The 13,243-nt window shown below is 32.4% G+C and overlaps 2 protein-coding genes across 2 annotated transcripts; one reads left to right on the forward strand and one right to left on the reverse strand.

The window, feature by feature from the left end:
• The first annotated feature begins 3,058 nt into the window (after positions 1-3,058).
• Positions 3,059-8,165, forward strand: LOC17896289 (putative WEB family protein At1g65010, chloroplastic). The gene is made up of 3 exons (XM_006300587.2): positions 3,059-3,329; positions 3,663-3,858; positions 4,015-8,165. The coding sequence occupies exons 1-3, from the start codon at positions 3,313-3,315 to the stop codon at positions 7,846-7,848; spliced, it is 4,047 nt and encodes a 1,348-aa protein (XP_006300649.1). The 5' UTR covers positions 3,059-3,312; the 3' UTR covers positions 7,849-8,165.
• A 1,345-nt stretch (positions 8,166-9,510) lies between these two features.
• Positions 9,511-11,673, reverse strand: LOC17894282. Its single transcript, XM_023787671.1, has 6 exons — positions 11,500-11,673; positions 11,200-11,419; positions 10,555-10,670; positions 10,188-10,367; positions 9,908-10,050; positions 9,511-9,818 (listed from the first exon to the last, which is right to left on the reverse strand). Exons 1-6 carry the CDS (start codon positions 11,619-11,621, stop codon positions 9,637-9,639), a joined length of 963 nt encoding a protein of 320 aa, XP_023643439.1. The 5' UTR covers positions 11,622-11,673; the 3' UTR covers positions 9,511-9,636.
• Positions 11,674-13,243: the final 1,570 nt, after the last annotated feature.

The following is a 13,243-nucleotide window of genomic DNA, read 5'->3' on the forward strand; positions in this document are numbered from 1 at the left end:
GTTATGCACCTTAGTTGTGATATTGACTACATTTGCTCTAAACTTGTCCAATATTGACCCTTCTGAAATTTATATAAGTACTAGTTTAGTACCCGTCCGATGGACGGGTTATCTTTATTTAAAACTAAATTAAAATTAAAATTTATTATCACTTAAAAAAATAATTTCCAAATCTTTTTTTTGAAAAAATAAGAGAAATTATTTTTATTTGGAAAGAGATTTTATTTGGTTTGAAGTATCAAATAAACGTGTATATATATCTTAAAACTGGTTATTAAACGTTAATTATAAAAATCAAGTAATGTCAAACTGACAATCACCAAAACATTTGGGAGCTATTCGCCATTATTCATAATATTGCTAAAATATTTTAAAAAATCTTATTTTAGCAATTATCCTCTAAAAATGATTATACCATTTTGTAAAAATTGTTATTTCTTAACTTTCAATTTTCAAAAAATCATTCTTAGACTATGAAAATTAATTAATTATTATTTAATATGATGGTAAATTTCTTTCAAATTAACATCAATCTAAAATATGATGTTAAATACAAATATAGTCATTTGTACAGAAGTTCATATAAACAACGCAAATAAACATAAAGATTCTAAAATAAATTATAGCATCGTTGAGGAAAACATTAAAAAATCTTTCACATTCGAATTATAAAAAACTACATATTTTTTTAAAAAAGTATTTTTAAATTACTATATTATAAATTATATTAAGCTTTTGTTATCTTTAATTTAAGCTAAAAAAAATATTATTTTTCGAAAATATTTTATTCACCCTAATGATTTAGACAATGAAATTGCTCAACGGCATAATACATTCATACATAAATTAAAAATCAAACAAATATAACATATTATGAAATAAAAATCATGAATAAAAATATTTATTTAGTTAAACTCAAAATCTATTTTATTTTTAAAATGTAAATCTTAATTTTCCTTTATGAACCCAAACTGATAAATAACCTTATTTAATTGTAAAACCTAAATCTCACTCCTCTTTTAGAAACCCAAACCAATAAATAATCTCGTTTAATTATAAAATCTAAACTATAATACGTATTTATAAACTCAAACCAACACATAACCCTTATAATTGTAAAACCTACAACTGGCAAAACCAAAAATAAGTTAATAGTTGAAAGAGAAATTTTGAGAAATACCCTTTTTGCTGTACCCCTTTTTAAAAATACACCAACTATCCATTTTTAAAAATACTTTTTTTTCAAATATGAAAAATTGTAAACTTTTATATAGTTTATAAGGTACATCTAGATCATCAGTACTACTGGGAGACTCAATACAAATATTTATAAAATTTTAAAAGGTTCTAAACGGCATGTAAGACTTTTATAAGGTTTTTATAAGGTTTACAAAGTTTTTATATGGCTTTTAAATAATATTTAAAAGATATTTATACGGTATTTATGAAATATAGATATAAATTTACACACATATAAAGATAATTTGTGTCTATATATATAAGCTTACACATATTCTTTTGATAAATATCAATTTTTTTTACTTTTAAATTTATCAAAAATACAATTTTTCTAGTACTACTTTTTAAAAGTACCCCTATTTCAAACTTCATCAAACCAACCACTAAAAATATTGAAACTTATCCAAATATGTGTGTAAACTTATAAATATACACACAAATTATCTTTATATATGTATAAACTTTTATATATCTTTCATAAATAGCGTAAAATAACTTATAAATACCTTTTAAAAACCTTTTAAAAACCTTATAAAAACCTTTTAAAAACCTTATAAACCCTTTTAAAAACCTTATAAAACTTGTAAAAAAGATTAAAAACCTTTTAAAACATTATAAAATATTTGTATCAAATTTCCAAGTAGTAGTTATTATATAGAAGTACCTTATAAACCATATAAAAGTTTATAATTTTTCATATTTAAACAGGGATATTTTTGAAAATGTATAGATAAAGGGGGTATTTTTTTAAAAGGGGTACACCAAAAGGGGTATTTCTTAAAATTTCTCTTTAATTTTTTATAATTATTTTATCTATTTTATTTTTAATATTTTTTAAAAATCTATTTTATCTTAATATTAACAAAATTAGATATATCATGTTGCAACATCTTATGTTTTACTTGACACTTATCATGATCACGTGAGTTAGTAAATTTAAAAACCAAGTTTCGACATATAATCTCGTTTAATTGTTAAACTTTAACCATAATTTTAATTTACAAAGATAGACCATAATTCTCATTTATCATTTATATACCCAAACCAAAAAATAACATGTTTTGATTGTAAAATTAAAGTTTGAACCTTAATCTCTTATGTAAACAAAAACCGACATATATTCTTGTTAATTATAATTTTTAAATCCCTATCGTATTAATAAACCAAATTGACATAACTGAAATTAGGTTATTTGTTTAATTTTATTAATAATTTCTTAATATATAATTTTTTATAATATTTATTTTATATATTTCTTTTTCGATAGGGTTAATAATATTTCTATTTTATCTAAATATTAACAAAATTAGAATCGACACGTGTCAATCTTATCGTTTATAATTGACACATGTCACGATCTTGTTGATGGCTGACTTTGAAAACCAAGATTTATATAATAAGATTTTAACCCATTGTTGATTAAACCAAATTTTGTTTTTATTTAGTGTCAACATTAAATACTCGATTAAAAGTTTTTTTAAAAAGTTGAAATGTGGTAATGATGTTGACAAATTTAACTGTGTTTAAAGTTTAAAATAAGTTTACCAGATCTCATTAAGAGAGAAAGAAGAAATGAGAATGATTGATTTAGAGCACATGAAGTCCACATGACACAACCCCAAAGATCTCAACTCTGTTGTCTTAATTCAGATCGTTAGAGAGATTTATTCTCACCTCCATTATTAAATAAAGCCAACTTGTTTGGTCCACTTCACACTCACAGCTTTTAATTATTCTTTTTTCATAATATATATTTCTCAAAAACACACACACACACACAAAAAAAAAAAAAAAAGTAAAAGCGGTGAGAAAGAAAGAAGAGAGAGGGTGACCACTATGGAGACAGCGCAACCCATTACTCATTATTAGTTTCTCCTACCATTCTTTTGCTAAAGTTCAAGTCTTTGTGTAAGTTTCTGAGAAGAACCCAAATCGAAAGTTCAAGACTTTATGTGTTGTTCTGTCTCTTCAACAAGAAGAAGACCTGACTCGATCTGACTTCTGTAGCAATGCTGAGAATTTAGCAACCATTCACTCTTTTCATCCTTTCTTTGAAGCTCTTCTCTTACAACAATGGCATCTAGAACCAAGTAAGTACTTTTACTCATTCTTACACATCTTGTTTCAATTAAAGTCTTTAGCTTTTCAGTACGATTGGATCTGAGATGATCTCTAGTAGATGCATATGATCTGTGAATTGACAATTTGGATCTGTATCTTGTGTTGAATTGCTTGGACTGAAGACTCTAAAACCTAAATTGCTTGGAATGTAGTTGATTTTAGTGTAGTGAAATGTTGTAATTTTGGCAACTTAGGTGAAAGTTTTGATTTTTGGGAAGTTACTGACTCTTGTTTTGGTAAGAATGTAAGATCCATAAATTTTCTAATGTTAACATTTTTTTTATTGGTTATGTTTACTGCAGAACTGGGTTGATGGAGACTCCTCGTAGTAAACCATCACCACCACCTACTAGACTAACTAAACTTACTCCTACTAAATCCGATGGCAATTCGGCTTCCCCCGTGCCAAATACTCGTCTTTCGCTTGACCGTTCGCCTCAAACAGTTAACTCAAAGCCTGCTCCTGATCGACGGCCTTCGAGGATTCCTACACCTGAGGTGAGTTGCTGATCCTAGTCCAACTGATTCATGAATCTTTTCTTTTTTATTAGCTTTATAAGATTACCATATTATTATAAAGCTAATACTATGGGCTTCTGTTTGTTGTTGTTTGTGAAAAATGGCTGATCTGTTAAAACTCGTTGACATTTTCAGAAAGTGCATTCACGGTTGGTGAAAGGGTCGGAGCTGCAAGCTCAATTGAATCAAATTCAGGAGGATTTAAAGAAAGCTGATGAGCAAATAGAATTGCTCAAGAAAGACAAAGCTAAAGCCATAGATGATCTTAAAGAATCCGAGAAACTTGTAGAAGAAGCCAATGAGAAACTTAAAGAGGCATTGGCAGCTCAGAAACGAGCTGAGGAGTGTTTCGAGGTTGAGAAGTTCCGAGCTGTTGAACTGGAACAGGCTGGACTTGAAGCTGTTCAGAAAAAGGATGCAACGTCAAAGAACGAGCTAGAGTCTATTAGAAGTCAGCATGCGTTGGACATCTCAGCTCTCCTCTCTACCACAGAAGAACTTCAGAGGGTAAAACATGAATTGGCTATGACCGCTGATGCTAAAAACAAGGCGCTAAGCCATGCTGAGGAAGCGACGAAGATTGCTGAAATCCATGCTGAGAAGGCTGAGATTCTTTCTTCTGAATTAGGCCGGTTAAAGGCATTGCTCGGTTCAAAGGAAGAAAAAGAAGCTATTGAAGGTAACGAGATTGTGTCTAAACTGAAGTCTGAGATTGAAACGTTAAGAAGGGACCTTGAGAAAGTTAGTATCATTGAGGGTAGTTTGAAAGAGCATGAAGAATCAGTTGAACAGCTTCATGTTGATCTAGAAGCTGCTAAAATGGCTGAATCTTGCGCTAATAGCTTAGCAGAAGAATGGAAGAAGAAGGTTCATGAACTTGAAAAACAAGTTGAAGAAACAAATAGATTGAAGACATCTGCTTCAGAATCTGTGGAATCAGTTATGAAGCAGCTGGCTGAATGTAATCATATGCTGCATGAGACGAAATCCGAAAATGCTGCACAAAAAGAAAAGCTAGAGTTGCTAGAGAAAACAATTGAAGCGCAGAGAACAAATCTTGAGGAATCTGGACGCCAGGTTTGCATCGCAAAAGAAGAAGCTTCTAACATCGAAAAACTTGTTGAATCATTAAAGTCTGAGCTTGAGATCTCTGAAGAGGAAAAAACTAGGGCCTTGGTCAATGAAAAGACTGTAACATCAAATATTCAGAATCTATTGAATGAAAAGACAGAACTTTCATCTGAATTGGAACGCTGTAAGATGGAAGAAGAGAAAAGCAAGAAAGATATGGAGAGCTTGACGTTGGCGTTGCAGGAAGCATCTAGTGAAGCAAGGGAAGCAAAAGAGAAGTTATTGGCATGTCAAGAGGAGTTCAAGCACTGTGAATCCCAGTTTGAAAGTTTGAAATTGACTTCAAAGGAGACAAATGAAAAGTATGAGCAAATGCTTGAGGATGCTAGAAATGAAATTGATAGTCTAAAAAGTTCTGTAGATAGCATCCAGAATGAGTTTGAGAACTCTAAGGCCGGGTGGGAACAGAAAGAGGTTCATCTGATGGGCAGTGTGAAGAAATCAGAAGAAGAAAATTCGTCTTTGCAGGAAGAAGTAAGCAGGCTGGTGAATTTGCTCAAAGAAAGTGAAGAAGAGACACGTGCAAAGAAGGAGGAAGAAGCCAATCTAAAAAAGAATCTCGAAGAAGCTGAAGGGGAGGTAAAGTATCTACAGGAAACACTTGGAGAAGCAAAAGCTGAAAGCATGAAACTGAAAGAGAGCTTGTTGGACAAAGAAGATGAGCTAAAGAATGTCATGGCAGAGAACAGCAGCCTCAGAGAATGGGAAGGTTCTGTACTTGAGAAAATCGAGGAGTTGTCGAAGGTAAAGGAAAGCTTGGTTGATAAAGAAACCAAGTTAAAGAGCGTTTCTCAAGAAGCTGAAGAGCTGAAAGCAAAGGAGGTTGCTCATGTGAAGCAGATTGAGGAATTGACAATGGCAAATGGAAACTTGGTTGATAACGTAACCAAATTGCAGATCATTGTTCAAGAAAGTGAGGATCTTAAAGAAAAGGAAGCTGATTATCTTAAGAAGATTATGGAGTTATCAGTAGTGAATGAGACCCTTGCTGATAACGTAACGGATTTACAAAGCATTGTTCAAGAAAGTAAGGATCTCAAAGAAAAAGAGACTGCTTATCTTAAGAAAATTGAGGAGTTGTCAGTGGCAAATGAGAGCTTGGTTGATAAAGAGACCAAACTGCAGCACATTAATCAAGAGGCTGAGGAACTCAGAGGAAGGGAGGCTGCTCATTTGAAGAAGATTGAGGAGTTGTCAAAGACCAATGAGAGCTTGGTTGATAATGTAGCCAATATGCAAAGCATTGCGCAAGAAAGTAAGGATCTCAGAGAGAGGGAGGCTGATTATCTTAAGAAGATTGAGGAATTGTCAATGGCGAATGGGACCTTGGCTGATAATTTGTCCAATCTGCAGAAATTATCTGAAGAAAGTAAGGAGCTCAGAGAAAGAGAGAGTACATTACTTAAGAAGACAGAGGAGTTGTCAGAACTGAATGAAAGCTTAGTTGATAAAGCGAGCAGATTGCAAACAGTTGTTCAGGAAAATGAGGAATTGAGAGAAAGAGAGACTGCGTATCTACAAAAGATTGAGGAGTTGTCAAAACTGCATGAAATGTTATCTGAAAAAGAAAGCAGCCTCCAGAGTTCTATTCATGAGAAAGAGGAGCTCAAAGAAAGGGAGACCGCATATCTTAAGAAGATTGAGGAGTTGTCGAAGGTGCAAGAGGATCTGCTTAATAAAGAAAATGAGTTGCATGATATGGTCGTAGAGATTGAGGACTTGAGATCCAAGGACTCTCTTTCCCAAAAAAAGATAGAAGAGTTAACAAATTTCAATGCAAGTTTGCTCGTGAAAGAGAATGAGTTACAGGCTGTCGTCTGTGAAAATGAGGAGCTGAAGTCCAAGGAAGTTTCATCACTAAAGACGATAGACGAGCTGTCAGACCTGAAAGAAAGTTTGAGTCACAAAGAAAAGGAGCTGAAGGCTGCAATTGTTGAAAACGAGAAGCTCAAGGCTGAAGCAGCCTCATCCCTCCAGAGGATTGAAGAGTTGACAAATCTTAAACAGAGTTTGATAGATAAGCAGAACGAGCTGCAGGGTGTCTTTCATGAAAACGAGGAGCTTAAGGCCAAAGAGGCTTTGTCTTTGAAAAAGATTGATGAGTTGTTACATCTAGAGCAAAGTTGGCTTGATAAGGAAAGTGAGTTTCAAAGGGTTACTCAAGAAAACCAACAGCTTAAAACGCAGGACGCTTTAGCAGCAAAGAAAATAGAGGAGTTGTCGAAGCTGAAAGAGAGTTTACTTGACAAAGAAACCGAACTTAAAGGCAGGGAAGCTGCCGCCCTTGAGAAAATGGAAGAATCATCAAAGCTTGGAAACGGTGAGCTAACCAACATCGGAAAAGATTATGACTTGGTTCAGTTTTCCGAAGTAAATGGTCCTAGGAATGGGGATGTAAAGACAACGACTGATCCTTTTCAACACAGAAGCAGAGAACATATGGTACAAGAAAGTCCCATGGAAGCAATTGATAAACATTTGATGGGGGAAAGAGCAATGACTCATAGGGTGCCGCACAGTGTTGAAGGAGAAGGGAAAGTAGATAAAGAATCTGTGGAGCCTGAGTTGAAGATGTGGGAGAGCTACAAGATAGAAAAAAGCGACGTATCTCCCGAGAGAGAGACCGAGCTCGACTCTGTAGAAGAGGAAGTTGAGTCGAAAGCAGAAGGCAGTGAGAACATGGATCAGTACAGCAATGGCTTCTCTTCAACAGACCACACTGAAGATTCCGGAAATCTCCTGTTAAAGGAACAACAGATGAAGAAGAAGAAACCTTTGCTCCGGAAATTCGGAAACCTGCTTAAAAAGAAGAGTACAAGCAGTAGCAGTCAAAAGTAGAGGAGGGTGATCTCTTTGCGACAGGGCTTTTCTTGGTTTACACGTTTATCCTATGGCTCTATATTTGATCTATGCTTTCACATGGCTACCAAATCAAGATTTAGATTGTCTATGACTTTAGACACTGCCCTTTGATCTTGTTCTCTTATTTTTTCTTCTTCTTGAAGTTGTTTTTTCATTGTGTCGTCGATGGTTTTAGCGTATCGCAAGGATTTTGAACATTTCATTCATAATCTGCAAGATTCTGTATAGAAGCAGGGTTACTTTATCCAGAACGAATTGTCGTTGTTTCTCCTTTATTCTAACATTCTTTTAGAGTTGTGAATGTCCAAAACACCACCAAGTTTTTTCAGTTTCTGAAGCGTTTTCATGTAAGGCTTTGTAGTTAAAAGCACTATGCTACTGGTTAAGAAACGTTATTACTTACCGCAATACTTACTCTGTTGCCTGATGATACTATCCACTAGCTAAGATTATTCTGTTAACTGGAACACTGAGTATATGTTTCTTGACTACAGAAGCAGAGTCATCAGACACAACATTATTCATATATTTAACTCTAGAATCAACATTAAATCTTGTGTAGAGCTCTTTAATGAAGAGCATTCCAGAATCAGTCCTAGCTCTTATAGAAACCCTTAAGTCCTAGTCTCAAGCATGGATCAAATCAAAATGATAAATTAATTAAATACATTTAAATTATAAGAAATATATAAGCAAAATCAAATAAGCACAATTATTTATAATTAAAATTATACACAAAACCTTATGTAAAAACAGTGTAAACTAAAATATAATATATAAAAATTAAACCGCAACCGCGGGTTCGAAACTATAAAAAATTATAGGTTTATTTAAACTATAAAAATTATAAATTATAAGAAATATATAAACTAAAATAATTATTTAAACTCAAAAGAATTTTTGAATTTGTATACAAACTCTTACGTAAAAACAGTGTAAACTAAAATATAATATGTAAAATTTATCTCGCAGTGTACCGCGGGTCCAAACCTAGTTTATATATAGAATATAACTCATTTTTTAATTGATATACCCATTATTCACGGGTATCGTAAATTCAAATGGGGCGAATGCATACACTAGACATGTGGGTTTCTTGAAATAAGTTTTTATATGGATAAAAACTTAGGTCATCCGATTAATATTTTAATTTATACTTGCAATTTTTGTTCGATTTGGTAGTTTATGCATTTAATTTTCACTCAATTTTAAAATACTAATCAATTGGCCGATACAAAAGTATGAGTCCGTGTTGTAGCACGGGTAAGTAACTAGTAAGTTGTATAAACAATTATTAGTAAGAAAAATATTTGGTTTTTTTTTTTTTTGGAAATGGTAATTGTACATATAACATTTCTCAATGAGATTAATATGTAAATTAATTTTTATAATAATTTATATTTCTTTTTACCTTATTTGTTTTCTTAAAACACCCCAAAAATTAGATTAAAACATGTGATTGATTATTCTAATTAGATCATCATACAAAACTAGATTATGTCAATGACGGATTTATCACACAAGTTAATAAAAGAAGAAAGCATTTCAAGATATATATATCAGGATATAGCTTTACGCTTTGAGGTTGCTTTTCATTGTGTCGTCGATGGTTTTAGCTTATAATATAAGAAGAAAGCATTTCCAAAAAAAGGTTGATACTCTTGTAAATAATAAACTTACTTCTGTCATGGAAATTGCAATTAACATAGTACAGATATTTATACAACCTTCCGCTGCCTGAATTGTAGTAGACTCACTTCACAGTTAGGCACTTAGTGAAATGGAAACGAGTGACGATAGCTTGAATTTCTTCACCTTTGTTGAGTCTCTTAGCTGAAACATAACCTCGGTGCTGGACCGGACAGTCACTTCTTTAGACTCTTCCCCGGAACTGCCTTCACTTCTATAGTCCCTATACGAGTACAGAACCTGCAACCTCGAAGGAGCTGCAACCCAAATCATTATTAAATTAGTTACACACGCGAATGCGAAAGCAAATGCAAACAAATAATATCAAGTTCTAAAGAGAAATTACCTAATCCAAACATGCTTGTTTTCTGAATAGAGATACGGTCGACTTTTGATCTTTTGATGTTTCTTAAAGCGGCGGTATCTTCCTGCTTTCCTTTAAACTCGAGGAATTCCCCTAACACGATTTTGCTACTTTTAAGCTCCAATCTGCAGCATAATCAGCAGTTTATGAAAACTCTTTGAACACAGCTACTTTATCAAGGGTTTAAGAGAACTTAAAATTCTCAGCAACTCAAACACAATATAAACTGAATGTCAATAATAATAAGTGGTATGAGCATGACCTATCCCACATTGGTGCTGTGCCAAGGATGAAATTAGTTTTTTGATGCGACGATTCCTGCATCTCTTTTCCTGTGCTGAATGCGCCTTTGACCCAACCAGAAAGTTTGCTTTTTGATACTGGTTTCATGAGTTGCCACTCTTCATAGGTAATTACCTCACTTGGGAATGCATGAATTGTACTGAAAAGAAAAAAACAGAAACATATCTTTATGCACCACTAAGAAAATAATGAATGTCTTTCCAGACTAAGATGGCCATGCCCACACACGCACTATAAGATGTTCTGTAATAATAACAAGTGATGTTTTCTTGCTAGCTCTGGCAAACATGACGATATTGATGGTAGTAAGGATAACAAATACATACCGAAAACTTGGATTAGGAATCACAACTTTGCAAGACAGATTTCCTTCTAGTAAAGTAACACCCCTCTGTTCAAGATATGATTCAAGAACTGAAGCTTGTTTCTTGACCTCAGCAAGCTGAGAGAAAACAAGATTCCACAAGTTAGAAACTAAGTTGCATAGATAAATAATGCAGTTCAGCTTTCCATAGATGGATGATGCAGTTCAACTTTGCATAGATGGATGATGCAGTTCAACTTTGCTTTGACAAGAAAAACACATTCACTATGTCCAGCTTCATTCGTGTAATCACTAATCAGCAAAATCTCTAACCTCAATCTAGAACATCAAATTACAGAAACTCACACAACAACAACAACAAATCATCCTTGGATGTTCAATCTATATAAGAATTGTGTAATGTTACACAAAGCATCAAACAAAACAAATTCACTGTGTCCAGATCTATTCGTGTAATCAGCAAAACCCCTATAACCCTCTAAATGTAATCAGCAATAGTCTTTTCATATATCCTTCTCAATCTAGAACATCAAATTACAGAAAATCACACACAACAACACCAAATCTTTGGATATTCAATCTATATAAGCATTGTGTAATGGTTTGCACAAAGAATCAAACAAAACAAAGGCCAATCAAAACTTACAGGATCAGGGTAAGTCTCAGTAGTATGATGATGCTTGCCACCTTCACAAACCCAGCTACCATCACTCGCTACAGTAACAATCCCAGATAGATTCTTCACAGCAACCACAAAAACTTCATCTTTAGTGACGAGAACAATATCAACGTCCTGTCTAGAACTAGTATCGGCATCTGGAATTCGAAGCCCTACAAAAGCCTTTCCACCGTAAAGCTTCTCGAGTCTGTAAAATCAATGGAATTTTTCAAAATCAGATTCAGTTGAATCTTCGATAGGTAAATAGAGAATCGAAGATTAGGGAACCTGTGAGCAACGGAGAAGAGAGCGGTGGAATCGGAAGTCTCGACGTCGGCGAATTCGTCATCGGAGAAGAAACGGCGGACGAGTTGGTATAGGACGAGACCGCAGATGATCTCCATCCACATCTTTGCTTCTTCTTCTTCTGATGATGATGATGATGATGATTTGGGAATTGGAGAATGGAGAGAATAGAGAGAGAGACGATTCTTGGAAACTAAGGAAATGTGAAAACCTCAGCTGAAGTAAACAACAAATTCAGTATTTTTTTAATAAAATAAAAAATTATATAAAAAGTTATATATTTATCAGACTACTATAATTTCTAAATAATAATTTATATTGTTGATTGTTTTTTAATTAAAATTTAGTGAATTATATACACCTTAAGTAAGTTTTTGGCATATATTTATGTATTTATTTAATTTTGAGTAAATTGTGAACCAACCATTTTTTATTGTATTAGGTAATTTTTTTTGTGTTTCTTTTACCTAATTTTCATTGAAAAACTAAAAGAATAAAAGGTTAAATATTTGATAGGTGTGGAAAACACATCAATGAATCTAATAAACTATTAAAAGCAATAAAAGAATCATAATCATATTGAATAAAAATCTTACATAGTACAAATTTCAAATTTTAATTTTAATTTTCAAGGTCTTTTCATATTAGTTATCGAAATTATGAAAATTTTAATTAAGTTAAAAATTTATTTATGATGTTATTTCGGTTTAGAATTTAACTAAGTTTGAAGAGTAAATCCCATTTGTTAATTAAATATGACTCATACTCGACCAAATCGATTTTATTCCATAAATAATAGATTCAACACGATTTTTTTCTTAAATTTGCATCGGTCTAACTTTACACGACAATTAACATCTTTCCACAATGACATAAAATTTCACCATCTTTTACATGAAGCTTACTTTTCCTTTACTTATGTTAAATTCATTTTTGGAATAATTGCTTCATTTATCATTTCATCAACTTCAATTAACTTAATTTTTGAAGTTAAAATTCTCATTCTTTCTCTTTTTAGCTTGTGAAACTAAAGGTTAGCTATTTCAAGTCAGTATTCACACCATTTGAAGAGAAAGAAACTGCAGGCACCATGAGGAGTCTCCGAAAAACGCAAGCCAATAATAAGGTGGATTGATGAACAAGTTTGCAAAAAAACTCTCAACCATTCAAAGGCAGGGAGATCAACGAAATGCGCATGGGCTTCAAATCTGGTTCCAATTTCGTATTTGAGTTTTTGGGATCGTGATTTTATGATTTTTTTTTATTTATCGACCATAGTTCTTTTGTAGCAAAAAGATTTAATGCATCCGTTGCACTGATTGTAAAAAGTTAATTTTCTTTTGACTATAATTTAACATCAATTTCAAAAAAAAAAACTAAAGATTATAGAAATGTATTTATTTTAGATTTCAAGTTTTTTTCTAGTTTAGAAAAAAATAATTCTCGAATACATGGATTATTTTTCTTAACCCAAGTTAGAGACTTATCGTAATAACAAATAAAATTAAACACTATGAATATAGTTATCAAAATTTGAGCATGAAATATTTTAAAACAGATGTAAAATTAAAGGTTTAAATATTAAAATGGAAAAAACAGTTAATTTGTGTATTTTTCTACATAAATCATTAGTGTATTTCAATGAAAAGTGATGAGATTTTTCCAATAATATTTGATTCAGTGGCCACATTTTCCCAACTGTCATTACAAATTTACCTTACTTCTA

This window comes from Capsella rubella, unplaced genomic scaffold, assembly GCF_000375325.1.
Source record: "Capsella rubella cultivar Monte Gargano unplaced genomic scaffold, Caprub1_0 scaffold_2, whole genome shotgun sequence".
Classification (NCBI taxonomy): Eukaryota; Viridiplantae; Streptophyta; class Magnoliopsida; order Brassicales; family Brassicaceae; genus Capsella; species Capsella rubella.